This window comes from Nannizzia gypsea, genomic scaffold (assembly GCF_000150975.2).
Source record: "Nannizzia gypsea CBS 118893 supercont1.2 genomic scaffold, whole genome shotgun sequence".
Taxonomy (NCBI): domain Eukaryota; kingdom Fungi; phylum Ascomycota; class Eurotiomycetes; order Onygenales; family Arthrodermataceae; genus Nannizzia; species Nannizzia gypsea.
The window spans coordinates 2,847,820-2,863,260 of NW_003345200.1; the positions used below are offsets into that span (position 1 = coordinate 2,847,820).

Consider the following 15,441-nt stretch of genomic DNA (forward strand, 5'->3'; position numbering starts at 1 on the left):
ATGTCAGAAAAGTATTCCATGCCAATGAATATTGGTATATATTCCTTACATCTTTGCGCTGTAATTACACCGTGTATGACCGTTGATGCAATCAACCAGCAGTTATTAAAGCAGTCAAGTTAGGTTATGAAAAAAACTGCAGATGGAAATAGTTAAGCCGAGAGATTTGGTGGGCTTTGCGCCGTTCTTATAGTCAAACGAACAAGTCAGCCGTAAACAGCATCAATCGCGACTGATGAATTAATGCTTGAAGAAAGATCGAGTCTGTCAGATAATTGCCCTGACTAGGCGCAATAATATATGAATAGCCTGGAGTTAGTACCGAGTAAACTGGAGTTTGCGCAGATAGTATCAACTAACTCCACATCGAAGAGAACAAGCCGAGGATAGGCTGCGATAGTGAATGGAGCCGGCAGTTTACTCGGACCCAGTCTCGATGCTCGATATACTCTGTAGGGCGTCTACTTGCGTCTGGGGTTAGGTAGGCTCCTCCCACCAAAGCCAGAGATCTGCAAGAAGGATCCGAGAGTACGGGCGTTTGGAAGCTTTAAAAAGGCCAGATGACTCGGGATTCGATATCTACGAGAGAGGAGGTAGGCTGAGTCGTCCAATATCGTGCATGTATTCTCGGAATTGAACGCTAGGCGGGCCAAACGCTGTGAAACCACAGAAAGGCAAAGGAAGGAAAAGGTACATTCGCGCTCAAATAAATTAGATAGTAGTGTAGTGTACTCGTTTTATTCTTGTTCGCTCAACAAAGAAATATCGCTTCACTCGGTTGCTAGGATATTATCGGTAGGAGATTAGAGTGAATACCCATGTTACATGATTGAAAACAAACCGTCACCCAAAATGAAAAGAAACAAAATCAGACAACGAATATACATCAAGAAAGACAAGGGGAGAGAGACAAGAGGCTGTTTAAACGGGGGGTTCGGAGGGGGCAAAAAGCACATCTGAGGTGGACATCCGGCTTCGTAAATACTGTCAGATCCGTGTATCAAAACTAGAGGGGCCGAAAATGCGATGCGAATGGAATGGTGTATCGTCGTATTAAATTGGTAAGAGAATATTTGCAGCTACTCCCAGCCAGCAAGGATTAAAAGGGAAATAAGTAGGAAGGGAAAAACTTGTATGTGGAACACGAGGAAACCTCAATGCAATCACATATTGGCGAGTTCGTTATCAATTTGGCGGTCGAGGAAGGCCTTCTTTTCCCCGGTCAAGGTCGTCTGTAGTCGTTGTTCAACAAGAGCACGGACTAAGTAAACAGGTTAGTAACAATTCGTTGCTAGGTATAGTCTCATTTGAAGTGTATATTTTACATACCTTGTTTCTTCGTGACGGTGTCGAGGTCTACCTCTCCAAGGCATGCTTGGATAGCAGCAGTTATAGTTGCTTCATCAGGGCCGTGTCCAGGAGCGTTCCTGAAGTCTACCAGGGTGCTGGGTGGTCGTGGCATGGGACTTCGCATGCTATGGCGTTGGGATGGAGCGAAGTTCTCAGAACCCGGTACACCGAAGCCACTGAGGCGGCTGCCATTGACTGGGTTGTCTTGGTAATGGCTCAAGTTGCTGACTGACAGATGTTGGGATGCTCGGTTACCCATCTGAGGCTGGTCGGTGTAGTGAGTAAGGTGAGACATGTGGGAGCTCCTGTTTCCTGGCAGGTTGCTGTATGGGTTTGGAGAGTGAGGAAGAACATAGGGAGTCTGTTGGACACCCTGGTTAGGGAAACCAGTCAGTATCGTCGATGCCGGCTTCACAGATGAGTACATCGACTGCATGTCATCCATCTCAACTGCAGATTCGTCATTGTAACCGGGCAAGCCACCCTTCTCTTGCGCGTTGGGGTTGCCACGGCGGCCGGGGAGGTTGTGGATAAGGGCGTAGGTGTCCCATCTCTGGAGAGGAATGCTCTTAGGGTCGAATGGCTCGTCTTCGATGGCAACAACCTTCCGGTCTCCTTTCTCTCCAATGACAATACGAGTGTTACCCCATGTGAAGTTGTCTTGGTGCCAGAAGGAGTATAGGGGCAGGATGAAACTGTAGAAGGGGAATGCCATCAAATAGATGATCATCCAACCGATGTGCTGCCATTGACGTTTGATGATGAAGATAATGGCTTGCAGACCGTATACAGCGGCAAGCAAAATGATAGAAAACAATGGGAACTGTCCCTTATGGGTGGCAACGAGGTAGATAAGGTATCCAATGTAGACAGTTGTGGCAGGGAGAATGAGAGTTCCGAACAAGTCAATAAACACGACGAATCTCATACTGAAGCAGCAGAATCCGCAAAGGTCCTTGAGGAGCATAAGCTCAGCCAAATTGTGGATGGTGGAGTTAATCCAACGGCGTCTCTGGGACATAAGAACCTGCCATGTTTCTGGAGCAGCAGTGCTGGCATATGCATCTGGGATGAACTTGTAAGACATATGAGGGAAGTGTTTGGTCATCAGAGTGGTAAGGAAACGATCTTCTCCAAGAGACAACAGGTTCTTTTGATGCAGGGTATCAACACGGACATCAGCATACTCGCTAATGACCTTTTCGGAAATGATCAATGGACGGCCCTTATCTTGGGTACGAAGTCGGTACATAGAGAAACTGGTACAAAGGTTAGCTAGTTTATTCACTTTGATGCATTTGCTAGTGGAAGGGTCCTTACCATCCAGGAAGACAGGTGACGCTGCCGAAAAGAGACTCGAAGGCTTTAGCCAAGTGATGGGAAATGTAATATTCGTAGACTTGAATCATAGTCCACCAACTTCGTTCCTCATTCTGCAAACTGGTTTCACCACAGATACCGGCAATCTTCGCATCGTTTGCACAACTTGCAACCAAGCGGTTAAGAGAGTCTTCTCTGACACTTGTATCGGCATCAACCATGAGAAGGTATTCGTAAAGTTCGGGATCTACACCAATAACGTTGTTGATTTGATGGAACATTTCCAATTCAAGAGGCGACATGTGAGCACGGTGATGGACACGGTTAAGGAATCTAAGAAGCAGGACCTGAGAATCACGCTTTCCACGGTTTCCAGGCTTGCTCTTGGATTGCTCGGATTCCTTGCCAACTTTAACAACGACAATGTAAGGGACCACGTTGCCTTCGTACTCGTACAGTCCAGAGTATACCTTTCCATAGTTGAGCTGGTCACTTCCTTCGCCCACAGATTTGAATGGGAGAGCAGGAGGGTCGATCTTGGGGTCAACACCGAGGATATCAAGTACGATCTTGGGAGTAGGCCTGTCGTTACCACCACCAACGATCATACCGTCACAGACAACGAAAATGAGCTTTCGCTTGTTATCGTATTGGAGGGCAGTTAGCGAGTCAATGGCTTTGCGGAGTTGGTCCTCTCCCTCAGTGTATGCGGGAACCTGGCAGATAACGAATTTATCTTGCATGGCAGGTCGTCGTTTAGTGCCAAGTTGTAGGGCGGCCAAGAATTTAATGACAATGACGGCACCAATGATGATGGTAAAGGCCAAAAGGATATATTTGTTCACCTGGCATACTGGAGTCTCACGGAAATCGGTCGTGCCAACATAGAACTGGTTGTTCAAACAGTTCATGCTGTTCTTGAAATCAGTGGTATCACCCCATAGGCTCGTAACATCAGTTCCAGCTTCTTTCTTGAACAGGTCTGTGACGACAGATGGCAAGAAGTCATAGCCCTGATAACCATCCATCTTATCAATGCTATTGAAGTAATCAGTCAAGTCGTATACTTTTTCATTGATGATGACCCATTTCCTGTCGAATTCCTTCGCTTGTGCTGTGACGTTCTTTCTCGACCAAACTAGGTTACCCTTGTAATATTCTTTAATAGCAGGCTGGAAGACGCGGGGATACCAGTCGTCCTCATGAGTCTTTATCGTTGGATCAGTGACAACAGTTTTTCCGGATTTGTGAATTGCAATGCTGTTCTGGATAGTATCAGTGTTGTTGGGAATGAGCTGAATTTCCGGCTTGATACCAAAACCAGGACAAGCAAGCGGCAGGGGGATGGGGAAATAGGCATCGAGGTTCTGGCCAGCAAAGGGCTGCATAGACTCCCTGTCCGTTGGGTACTTTCGACCCTGTGTATGGGGAGTTTTGGCGAATTTGCTGATATCATAGACACTGCCTCGGATACTGACGAAGAAGTCATCCTCTCCTTGATGGAAAGACACTTCCCTGCTGTCCCAGACTTTGTCTCTACCAGGGCAAATCAGGTTTCCGAATTCGATGATGAAGAAGACAATGATAGCGTTCAGAAGGAGAATCAAAGCAACGAGAACGACCTTTTCTCTCCAGGCCATACGGACATCCGGTCTCTTCATACGTCCAACAAAACGGAGAAGAGGGGATGGAATCCAGAAGGTAAGAGCCCATACAAATCCAACCCAGACCCGACGGCCGAAGGTAATAGATTCATGTTCAATACTCTTTGGCTCTGCGAATTCAGGGTCAACCTGGCCGACATATCGACCAAGGGTTTCGTCATAGTACGTGTCATCGTACTTGATGTCGTCTCCCTTGGACCCGAGACCGTAATCTCCAATGTTTCTAGAAGCTCTGTTCATGGTGGGTGCTACTGACTGGGCAACACCTGGGTTGGTGGCTACCGTACCAGCAATTGTCCCAGGACCTTGTCTGTTGACGAGGTGTTCATGGCTGCCTTGAATGCTCATACCATCAGCAGTGAAAAAACCGCTCTGGTTCATGGCGGGATTCAGACCCTGTGGGCTAGGTGTGTAGCCAGGATCAAAGTTGCTGGCCATTCCTGGGTTGAATGGATTGGCAGCTGCTTGCTGCTGAGGAATAAGGTCAAGCATGGACTCAGCTTCCCACCAGGCGCTTTCTCTCATCCAGATGCGTTCCTTTCCAACAACTACATCACCGTTGCTCCAGCCCCGCTCAAGGATCCAGTTCTCAACGCCATCTTTTCCTTCCTGGCAGCCGAGAGGTGCGTATCTGATAACGAACTCTTCTACATCAAAGTCTGCAGTGAAATCTAGATGCTTGTTTCGGCGGTTTGCGAGTTCTGGAAGTCTCCATGCACGAAGTTGACGGGAAACGGTTCCAGCAGACCAGGCAGAGGTAGCAGATGGGAGTGAAGCAAGAGCGGCTGGAAGATCATCCGTTGGGTGGATAGAAAGATGGTACCAGACTCTGCTGCTTCCAAGGGTGTCGACTAGGTCGAAACGCTTGGTCCGTCCATATCTCACAGCTTGTCCTGGAACAGGGTATATAAGCTGACGGAAGAAACAGCCAGGCTCAACTTCGACACCGATTTTCTCCAAGACTCCGTCAACCTTGTCGTTGAAGTAGTCTCTCTCTCGGGAAGCAGAGTTATCGGTCATTCCCAGGTGTACTCCTACCTCAGCTTTAGCGGCATTCATTTCGCTAAGGACTGAATGGCCTGGGCTGACAACTTCAACGCCATCCTCCTTGATCTCGGCATTGATGCCTACGGTGTCGTCGAATGCACCTCTCAGGGCAATTGCTTTTCCAAGTGCGGGATCTGGGATTTCCACGACCGTAAGGCCAACTGTATCAGCGGACTCGTCCTGGCGTCCTCCGTCACTAGAACCGTTTTCTTGGGTTGAGACAATCTCGTTATGTATGGCCTCGTTTGCCCTGGCAATGATCCAGTCGAGCAAGGCATCGTAAATGCCAGCCATCAAGGCTTCACGTTCATCTGTGTTGAAGTTCTTAAGAAGGATGAGTGGGTCAATATTCAGGAGACCTCCAACATCCTCGCAGACATCCTCAATCTCCTCCTGGTCGACCAACAGGCCCATGGCATTTCCAAGTTTAAGCAAGGCGGCCAAGACAGAGAGGAGATTCCGCTGGGCAGCACCCTTGATTCCAATGGCTTTTAAGCAGTTGCGGAAGTCCTCAGCGGCGGCAGCATCGTCGGCTGTGGGAAGATACGATGGTGGATCGAATGTGCCGGTCTTGTTAAGCAAGGCACAGGCAGAAGGATCCGAGATACCGAGGAACTCTCGCTCAGCTGGGGTGGAAGAGGAGGTAATGAGGTAGTAGAAGACATCGAATGCCCGGTAGCCTGCTTCGGCAGGGACTTTGAAGAGGCCATGAGAAGCGTTGATGCCAGAGTTCGACACTGACAGCTGCACTTCAGTAACACGGCCGGTCAGGGTAAAGGTGTAGGAGACTGCAAAGGCAGAGTACTGAAGGGCTGTGGGGTTGTATGGAGTAACCTGAGAGACAAAGGGACGGATGGCAGATATGGCGGTATATGTGATTTCGGGTGTAGATAGGGGTAGAGATCCTAGCATGGGAAAGAGTAGAGAGGGAGAAGACTGGTGGGAAGTGCTAATCATCCATCTTGTCAGTTTTCTGTGGAGACTCAAAACAACAAACTGGGAAGCAAAGCAATGATGAAAACCTACCATAGAACGATGCAGCCATCTTCAGCTCTTCGTCGAGCATGCTCCCATGCCTTCCTGCCCAGGCTCAAGTCCAGTGTCCCGCCAGCCTCCCCGTTAGGCCCAGGAGTTGTGGTGGTGAGCCATGTGTTGACGGCCAGGCTGGTGCCGGCCTCGAGCTGGTATCCCTGTGCCGAGGCGTACGAAGTATGGAGGGCATTCAGCAGCGTCGTTGTCGAAACCTGGGTAGTCTGCTGGGCAGCCGAGCGAGGGTCCGACGAGAGGGACGAGTAGATGGACATTCGGTTCGCCATGGCTGCGAAACCCGCGGTGCGGTGGTCGAGTCAGTCAATGGATGTATGTGTATTGATATATCCTGATGTTTTGAGACAACAGCGCCGGTCTCCACGAGCTCTTAGATCTGTGACATCCAAACGAGAGATGGAAATATATTCTTTTGGTAATGTGTCCGTATTAACGCTCTGTCGCTCTGATAAATTAAGAATGGGCGTGTCTGTCCCCTTTCCTGGCCTTCTCGCAGGGGCGTCTTTGGTTTCCAGCAGCGAGCTGGCTGTCGACTACCCCAGACGACGCAGCATAGAAAGACAGCACGCAAAGAGAGAGTAGAAAAAACAACTAACAACAAGCGAACGACGAAGAAACGATAGAGCGAGAGAAGAGGGAAAAGCTCAGGGAAGAAGAGCAGAGGGAGGAAAATTCAATGGACAGCGTGAAGACGCAGAAAAGACGAAGACGCAGAAGAAGAAGAAAAGTCGAAGTTGTTTGTTTCACCTTCGTTTTTCAGGTAAGGCAGGCGTACGGTAAGTAATATTACGAGACGGGACAGGGCATTCACGCCATTACATAACCCTTTTCGTTGCTTCTTGCTGCTTATGCCGATTATTATTCGTTATTATTTACGGAGTCGCTAAGGGTAAGGCAAGCGCTGGAGAGGGAGAGGCAGAGGTTGAGGAATCCATGCAGCATGTGAGGATGTGGCAAGGCTCTGGTCCTGCTAGGCGACGGGCAGTGTACAGAGTATGTGTCTGTCTGTGTCTTCTGTGTGCCTTCTGTGTGTCTTCTGTGTCTGGGTGGTTCACAACGGCATTCTCTGTGCGAGGTGTCTGTCTGTCTTCACAGCCACCACGGCACAGAGATCGTACAAAGTCGTGCTAGGACCATTTGATCGGATTACGGATGATGTTGGTGTTGATGATGTACAGATCGAGTCTGTCTTGTACGGGGAAAGCTGCCAGGGACTACTATCTGATGCTCGAGATCAGCGGGAAAATAATAATAGTTCGCATAGTGCATTAGTCGTGAAAAGCCAGCGGTGGCGATTGGCGCCCGTGTGTGGTGTGGGTGTGGCCGCAGTTAGCAGTCGAGGGCTGGGGGGAAGAGACGGAGGATGGATGGATGCGCAGGTTGTGATGTCTCAAATATAGACAGCTCAAACAATGTCTCATGCTTGACTCGTCCTTCCCTCCCTCTCTCTGGCCGTGAATCTCTCGTGTCGTCGAACCGGCATCGGTTGAAGGGTTTGCCTGGTCATCGGCAGCCACTCTCAAACCGCTGAGCCGTCTCCACGCCAGGGAAGAAGAACCGTCATCTCGGCCATCCCCATCGACGAAGCCCCTTTCATCAGACACAATGAAAGGAATATACGCTGGAGGCTGGCGGAAGAACGTAAGCCCGCGCAGGATCGTGCCGCTGCTCTTCTCGATCCACGAATCGACATCGAGGGATGTACGAGCCTAATTGGCTGCTGTGTGGAGTTGCGAGCCAGGACCGTGGGGGACGAAGCTCCAGGGTTCCGCCCCGTCCCAGTCAAACCGAGCCAGCTGGAAGAGCGCGAGAGGCAGAGGGAGAGACAGGCAGGGAGGCTGATGCTGCTTGCTTCATGTACCTATATGGAAACAGGACCCAGAGTTAGCCTTCGGTCTGTCTGTCTGTGTCTGTCTGTCTGTCAGTCCACCTGCCACGCGATGTCTGTACTTCTTTCTTTTTACCTTTGCGGGAGCCAGCTTTTGCCATCCTCCCTTACTTTTTGGCTCTCTCCCCGATCTTCACCTGTTCCTGTGCCTGTTCCTGCTCTCTGCTGCTTGTCCCTCTTCTTTCGACTGAGTTCGCGCAGACGCAGAAAGCAAGAAGAAGATTTTCCAGCAGAAGAAGCAAAAAAAGCTGCTCGGGCCAGAAGGTTGTAATTTATTTTTAGTCTTTTCGAGGCGATGCTAGCGTAACTCTGTAACTTTGGTAATTTTGTGGCTGCCTTTTGCTTCCCTTTTGCGTCCCTTTTCCCCTTAGTGTATCGCTGTATCGTAATTACCATGACCGCATGTTTCACTTCGCAGCTTCACGTCTTTTCCCCTTTGGGCTTTTGCAAGGAAAGAAAGAAAAAAAGTCTTCCTCCGCCTGTCAAACGCTGGCGACTTTTCTTCCCTTTTTGCTTCTCTCTCGCTTTCTCCAGCTTCGTCTTCGTCTTCGTTATCGATGAGAAGAAGGACACTCGCTTCTGCTGGCGTGCTGTTTCTTGTGCTTTAACCTCGTTGTTTGTCGTTTGTTCGTTGTTCACTCGTTTTTGCTCTCTGCTCTCTCGCTGCATACGCAACTCCCGTCGCTTGCTGTAACACCAACACCACCACCACCATCTATCTCGACCTCAGCAAGACCGTCGTCCGCCGTCCGTCTTTCACGCTGCTCGCCATTGACCGCTGCTCTGGTCTCCGCGTCCAGCTGCATTCCCTTCGTTTTAGTTCTCGCTTGCTGAGCCGTGTGGTGGGTGGTCACAGAGACACAGGGCATCATTGAACAGCCATAGCCTGCGTGCTCCCGTACATGTCGACCGGACAACCACCGCATTATCACGACGACTGAACGACACCTACGGCCGCCGTCACTTGCTCGATTCTGTTCCAAACCACACACGGGAGATCGTCTCTCTCTCTCTCTTCTCCTAGGCTGCTGAGCCAGTTACCCTCCAGCGGGGAGGCTAGATAGGACGAGCCATGGCTACACCAACCCATGCTCAGTCTTCCCTTCCTGCCCTACCGGCACATCTTCAGAACGACACCCACCTCGCTGCCCATCTTGCCAGCAGGTAAGCCATATCCCATCAATCAACATATATACTTCTATAGGTCAACTGTCTGACTGAATGTCTAGGTTCCATGTCTCCCTACCAACTGCTCGCCTCTCCTCCCAGGCGTTGATATGTCTAAACACATACACCTCGTCCACCAAGGGACCAGATGGCGGCAAGGAAGGCAGTGCCATGGGAGAAGCCGAAGACCTTGCCAGACGTGCCTGGACGAGACTCGGTTCCCGTGGTGAAAATCAGGCCATCGTTTTCTTGTAAGTGTTTTATTTTTTTAACTTTCCAGTTGTTGTTATATTTCCTAATCTTGCTAACACGTACAAAAGGGGCGAGTCTGGCTCTGGAAAAACTACCCTTCGTTCACACCTTCTCTCCTCTATTCTGTCGTTTTCGTCGACTCCTCTGTCAACGAAGCTCTCCCTAGCTGCATTTGTGTTCGACACTCTCACCACTACCAAGTCTGTCACCACTCCTACTGCCTCCAAGGCCGGTCTCTACTTTGAGCTCCAATACGATGGATCATCCACTATCAACCCTACCCTCATCGGTGGAAAGGTGCTCGACCATCGACTCGAGAGAAGCCGTATTGCATCTGTCCCTACCGGAGAACGTTCATTCCATGTTCTCTACTATCTTTTGGCTGGTACCAGCGCTGCCGAGAGAACTCACTTAGGATTGGAAAGCCCCACGGCTGTCAGAGGTGGTGCCGGCAACCGATCCTCTATCGGTGAGATGCACAAGAGATGGCGCTACCTCGGCCATCCAACCCAGATGAAGGTCGGAATCAATGACTCGGAAGGCTTCCAGCATTTCAAGACTGCTCTCCGCAAACTGGAGTTCCCTCGCAGTGATATTGCGGAAATATGTCAGGTCCTTGCTTGTATCCTTCATCTCGGACAGCTAGAATTCGCGACTGGTCAGTCCACCAGGACAGCCCCCGAAGAGAGTGGCGGATATTCTCACGAAGGTGGTGAGACTGTTACAATTGTCAAAAATAAAGATACCCTGGCCATCGTAGCCGCATTCCTGGGACTGAGCACCGACGACCTGGAACTTAGTCTCGGAAACAAAACCAAGACTATTCACCGTGAACGAGTTACCGTCATGTTGGATCCTGCCGGGGCCCGAGCCAACGCTGACGAGTTCGCGCGAACCCTCTATGCACTCCTGGTCGCTTACGTTATTGAAAACATCAACCAGAGAGTTTGTGCCGCTGAGAGCGCCGTTGCCAACACTATCTCCATTGTCGACTTCCCCGGATTTGCCCAGAGCTCTGCCACCGGTTCAACCCTAGATCAGCTCTTGAACAATGCCGCCACCGAGTCCTTGTATCAGTACTGTCTACAGAACTTCTTCGAGCGCCAGGCTAACATGCTGGAGACTGAGGAAGTCAGTGTTCCAGCCACAAGCTACTTCGACAACTCCGATGCTGTACGAGGCCTCCTTAAGCACGGAAACGGCCTCTTGTCCATCCTCGATGACCAGACCAAGCGAGGACGAACTGACATGCAGATGTTGGAAAGTATGAGAAAGAGATTTGACAACAAGAATCCCGCAATCTCTGTTAGCAGCTCAACTGCTATCTTGCCCGGCAGCAACTTCCCCACTCAAAACACCGCTGCTTCTTTCACCATCAGGCACTTTGCCGGAGAAGTCGAGTACCCTGTCAAGGGCCTCATTGAGGAGAATGGAGATCTCATCTCAGGAGACTTGCTCAACCTTATCAACAACACCAGGAGCGGCTTCGTCCGTGATCTGTTTGGACAAGAGGCCCTCCAGACTATTCACCATCCAAAGGAGAGATCTGCCATCATGCAGGCCCAAGTTAGCTCAAAGCCACTGCGAATGCCTAGCATGGCTCGCCGTAAGACAAGCAGAGTGTCTAAGTTTGCTCCTGCTGCCCCAAGTTCTGAGAATGAAGATACAGACGATGCCAGCAGTGGCAGAAGGGCTGCATCGGGCAGTAACAATAATAAGAAGGGAGATATTGGTCTGAAACAGGGAGCTGCCGCCCAATTCCTTGCTTCCCTCGATAATATCAACAAGTCCCTCTCTGCTACAAATGTCAACCCCTACATCGTCTTCTGTCTCAAGCCCAATGATCGGCGAATTGCCAATCAGTTCGACAGCAAGTGTGTCCGTACACAGGTACAGATGTTTGGCATCGCAGAAATCAGCCAACGTCTGCGTAATGCCGATTTCTCCGTCTTCTTACCCTTCGCTGAGTTCTTGGGTCTCGCTGAAGAAGAATCCGTCATTGTTGGAAGTGACAAGGAGAAATCTCAGCTTGTCATTGATGAGAAGCGTTGGCCTAACAACGAAGCCCGCGTTGGTAGTACCGGTGTGTTCCTGAGTGAACGATGCTGGGCTGATGTTGCAAAGGTTGGGGAGAGAGTTGTACCTGCGTTCAATGGAAGCGGTACCGACGACGGCAGTGGTGGTATGGGTAACAACGGATACGGTGACTCCAAGGTCCGACTTCTTACCCCAGCAGACAGTACTCCCGGTGCTTACATTTATGGTGACGAAACCAAGGGAGGATATTTCAACAGCCGTGATGTCGATGCCCGTTCTGAAGCTGGTGCATCTGCGTTCCACTCGGGAGATATGTTCAAGAACTTGGAAACCCGTGAGCAGATGGCCGAAAAAGGAAATGAGAAGCAAATGGTGGAGGTGGAAGATGTTATTGTTTCCGGCAGCCGTAAACGATGGCTGTTCCTCGTCTACCTTCTCACTTGGTTTATTCCCGATTTCCTGATCAGGTTCGTTGGACGAATGAAACGAAAGGATATACGTGTTGCCTGGCGTGAAAAGCTCGCCATCAACATGCTTATCTGGTTCACTTGTGGCTTCGCTGTCTTCTTCGTCATTTTCTTCCCCGGTCTCATTTGCCCTCCACAACACGTCTTTTCCGCCGCAGAGTTGACTACCCATAACGGTGATCCCGGTAAAAATGCATTCATTGCCATTCGTGGTGAGGTCTTCGATCTCGGAGAATATGCCAAATCCCATTATCCTAGCATTGTTCCCCGAAAGGATTTGGTCAAGTACGCCGGTACCGATGCAACTGACCTGTTCCCGGTACAAGTTTCCGCCCTCTGTGATGGTGTGGATGGAAAGATTAACGATGCTGTTCAACTTGATTACACTCCAACCAACCGTACCGGCTCAGCCTCCGTCATCAGCAAGACCGACACCAATGCCCAGTACCATGACTTCCGTGCTTTCCTCAAGGATTCCAGGCCATGGTGGTATTTCAAGCAGATGAAAATGTTGCGCCAAAATTACGCCAAGGGTCGCATTGGTTTCACGCCAAAGCAGCTGGCAGAAATGGGCGACCAGTCACAATACATTGCGTATATTCACAGCCGTGTATACGACGTCACTACCTATATTACTGGTGGCCGAGTAGTCAAAGCCAAAGACGGACAGACTCTTCCAAAGGACGTCAATGTTGACTTCATGCATCCCGATGTTATTAACCTTTTCCAACGCTACCCTGGACAGGATATCACCAAGCAATTCGAGGAGCTGAATATCGGCGCTGGAATGCGTAAGAGCATGCAAATTTGTCTCGACAACTTGTACCTTGCGGGTGAAATCGATATTCGAACTTCCCCCCGATGTTTGTTCTCTCAGTATTTCATTCTTGCCATCTCAGTCCTCTTGGCCACAATCATTGGATTCAAGTTCTTGGCTGCTCTGCAGTTTGGAAAGAAGAATATCCCCGAGAATATTGACAAATTCATCATTTGCCAAGTTCCTGCCTATACCGAAGATGAAGAATCTCTGCGCCGTGCCATCGACTCCATGGCTCGTATGAAGTATGATGATAAACGCAAGCTTCTCCTTGTCGTTTGTGACGGTATGATTATTGGACAAGGAAACGACCGCCCAACTCCTCGAATTGTTCTTGACATCTTTGGTGTTCCGGAGAATATTGATCCAGAGCCACTCAGCTTCGAGAGTTTGGGAGAAGGTATGAGACAGCACAACATGGGTAAAGTCTACTCCGGTCTATACGAAGTACAGGGTCATATTGTACCGTTCTTGGTTGTTGTCAAGGTCGGAAAGCCATCTGAGGTATCGAAACCTGGTAACCGTGGAAAGCGAGACTCGCAGATGGTTGTTATGCGCTTCTTGAACCGTGTTCACTACAATGCTCCTCTCAGTCCTCTTGAGCTCGAGATGCATCATCAGATCCGTAACATCATTGGAGTCAACCCCACCTTCTACGAGTTTATCCTACAGGTCGATGCCGATACAACAGTGGCCTCTGATTCGGCAACTCGAATGGTAGCAGCATTCCTTCATGATACACGCGTTATTGCACTCTGTGGAGAGACTGGTTTGAACAACGCCAAAGCCTCAATGATTACTATGATTCAGGTCTACGAATACTACATCTCTCACAACCTTACAAAGGCCTTCGAGAGTTTGTTCGGTTCCGTCACTTGTTTGCCCGGTTGTTTCACCATGTATCGAATCAGAGCTGCTGATACCGGAAAACCTCTCTTCGTCAGCAAGGAAGTCGTTGATGCTTATGGTGAAATTCGTGTTGATACTCTGCATATGAAGAACTTGCTTCACCTTGGTGAGGATCGTTACCTGACCACCCTCCTCCTCAAGCATCATTCGAAGTACAAGACCAAGTTCACTTTCAACGCCCACGCCTGGACCATTGCACCCGATACCTGGGCCGTCTTCATGTCTCAGCGTCGTCGATGGATCAATTCCACAGTACACAACCTGGTCGAACTGATCCCACTTCAACAGCTCTGTGGTTTCTGCTGCTTCAGTATGCGATTTATTGTCTTCGTCGATCTTCTCAGTACCATCATCCAGCCCGTCGCCGTTGCCTATATCGTCTATCTTATCGTCCTCGTTGCATTGAACAGCGGAACTGTCCCCTGGACAGCGCTTGTCCTACTTGCAGCCATCTACGGTCTTCAGGCTATCATCTTCATTGTCCGCAGGAAGTGGGAGATGGTGGGATGGATGATAATTTACATTCTCGCCATGCCTGTGTTCTCCATGGGTCTCCCTCTATATGCCTTCTGGCACATGGACGATTTCAGTTGGGGTAACACCCGTATCGTCACTGGTGAGAAGGGCCGTAAGGTCGTCATTTCCGACGAAGGCAAATTCGACCCAGCTTCCATCCCCAAAAAGAAGTGGGAAGAATACCAGGCTGAACTCTGGGAAGCCCAGACCCATGCTGGTGGTGATGACAGATCTGAAGTCTCTGGCTATTCATATGCCACCAAGACTCACTACCCAGCCGGTACTGAATACGGATACTCTGCTTCCCGACCTGTATCTCAGATAGATCTCAACAACCGCTACAGCTCTCGCCTCTCCATGTCCGCCACAGAGCTGCTTGGCCGAGGCTCAGACGTCGAGATGGCGGATCTTTCCGCCCTACCAAATGATGACTCCCTCCTTGCTGAAATCAGAGATATCCTCCGTACCGCAGACTTGATGACCGTGACGAAAAAGAGTGTGAAACTTGAGTTAGAACGTAGGTTTAACGTCAACCTAGATGCAAAGCGGGCGTACATTAATTCTGGTATGTTATCCACATCTTTACCTTCAATCTTTAATCCAACTTTTTGACCTCAGATACTAACTTTCAACTCAACAGCTACCGAAGCAGTTCTTTCGGGCCAACTTTAAAAAAATGCAAAATAAACTCAATTAATTAACCCAAAAAAGTGAGAACTGGAGCAGGTGTTGTTGTCTCCATTCCCATCTTTACGAGCACAATGTTGGCTTCATCTTCCAAATTTCACAGATTTCTAAGCCTGTTTTATTTCCCCCCTCTGACTTCATGCAATATTTACTCCTAATAAACTTTCGAACCGTACATCATTTCTATTCTCTTGTTGTTTTCCTATTCATCTTTTCTTTTTTTCCTCTTCATTTATCAATTGGTTCTGCCTCGTGTCTTGGTTTACGACAATA

At 49.5% G+C, this 15,441-nt stretch overlaps 3 protein-coding genes across 3 annotated transcripts; 1 reads left to right on the plus strand and 2 right to left on the minus strand.

Annotated features, from left to right (window-relative positions):
* Nucleotides 1-1,163: 1,163 nt before the first annotated feature.
* On the minus strand, nucleotides 1,164-6,697 carry MGYG_03094 (chitin synthase 6; the record flags this gene model as incomplete). Its single annotated transcript, XM_003175521.1, has 4 exons — nucleotides 1,164-1,261; nucleotides 1,330-2,609; nucleotides 2,671-6,330; nucleotides 6,408-6,697. The coding sequence occupies 4 exons, from the start codon at nucleotides 6,695-6,697 to the stop codon at nucleotides 1,164-1,166; spliced, it is 5,328 nt and encodes a 1,775-aa protein (XP_003175569.1).
* A 1,513-nt stretch (nucleotides 6,698-8,210) lies between these two features.
* On the minus strand, nucleotides 8,211-8,712 carry MGYG_09007 (hypothetical protein; the record flags this gene model as incomplete). Its single annotated transcript, XM_003175522.1, has 2 exons — nucleotides 8,211-8,289; nucleotides 8,393-8,712. 2 exons carry the CDS (start codon nucleotides 8,710-8,712, stop codon nucleotides 8,211-8,213), a joined length of 399 nt encoding a protein of 132 aa, XP_003175570.1.
* A 676-nt stretch (nucleotides 8,713-9,388) lies between these two features.
* MGYG_03095 (chitin synthase 8) lies at nucleotides 9,389-15,153 on the plus strand (the record flags this gene model as incomplete). The annotated part of the gene is made up of 4 exons (XM_003175523.1): nucleotides 9,389-9,480; nucleotides 9,546-9,734; nucleotides 9,804-15,046; nucleotides 15,122-15,153. 4 exons carry the CDS (start codon nucleotides 9,389-9,391, stop codon nucleotides 15,151-15,153), a joined length of 5,556 nt encoding a protein of 1,851 aa, XP_003175571.1.
* Between the last annotated feature and the right edge of the window lie 288 nt (nucleotides 15,154-15,441).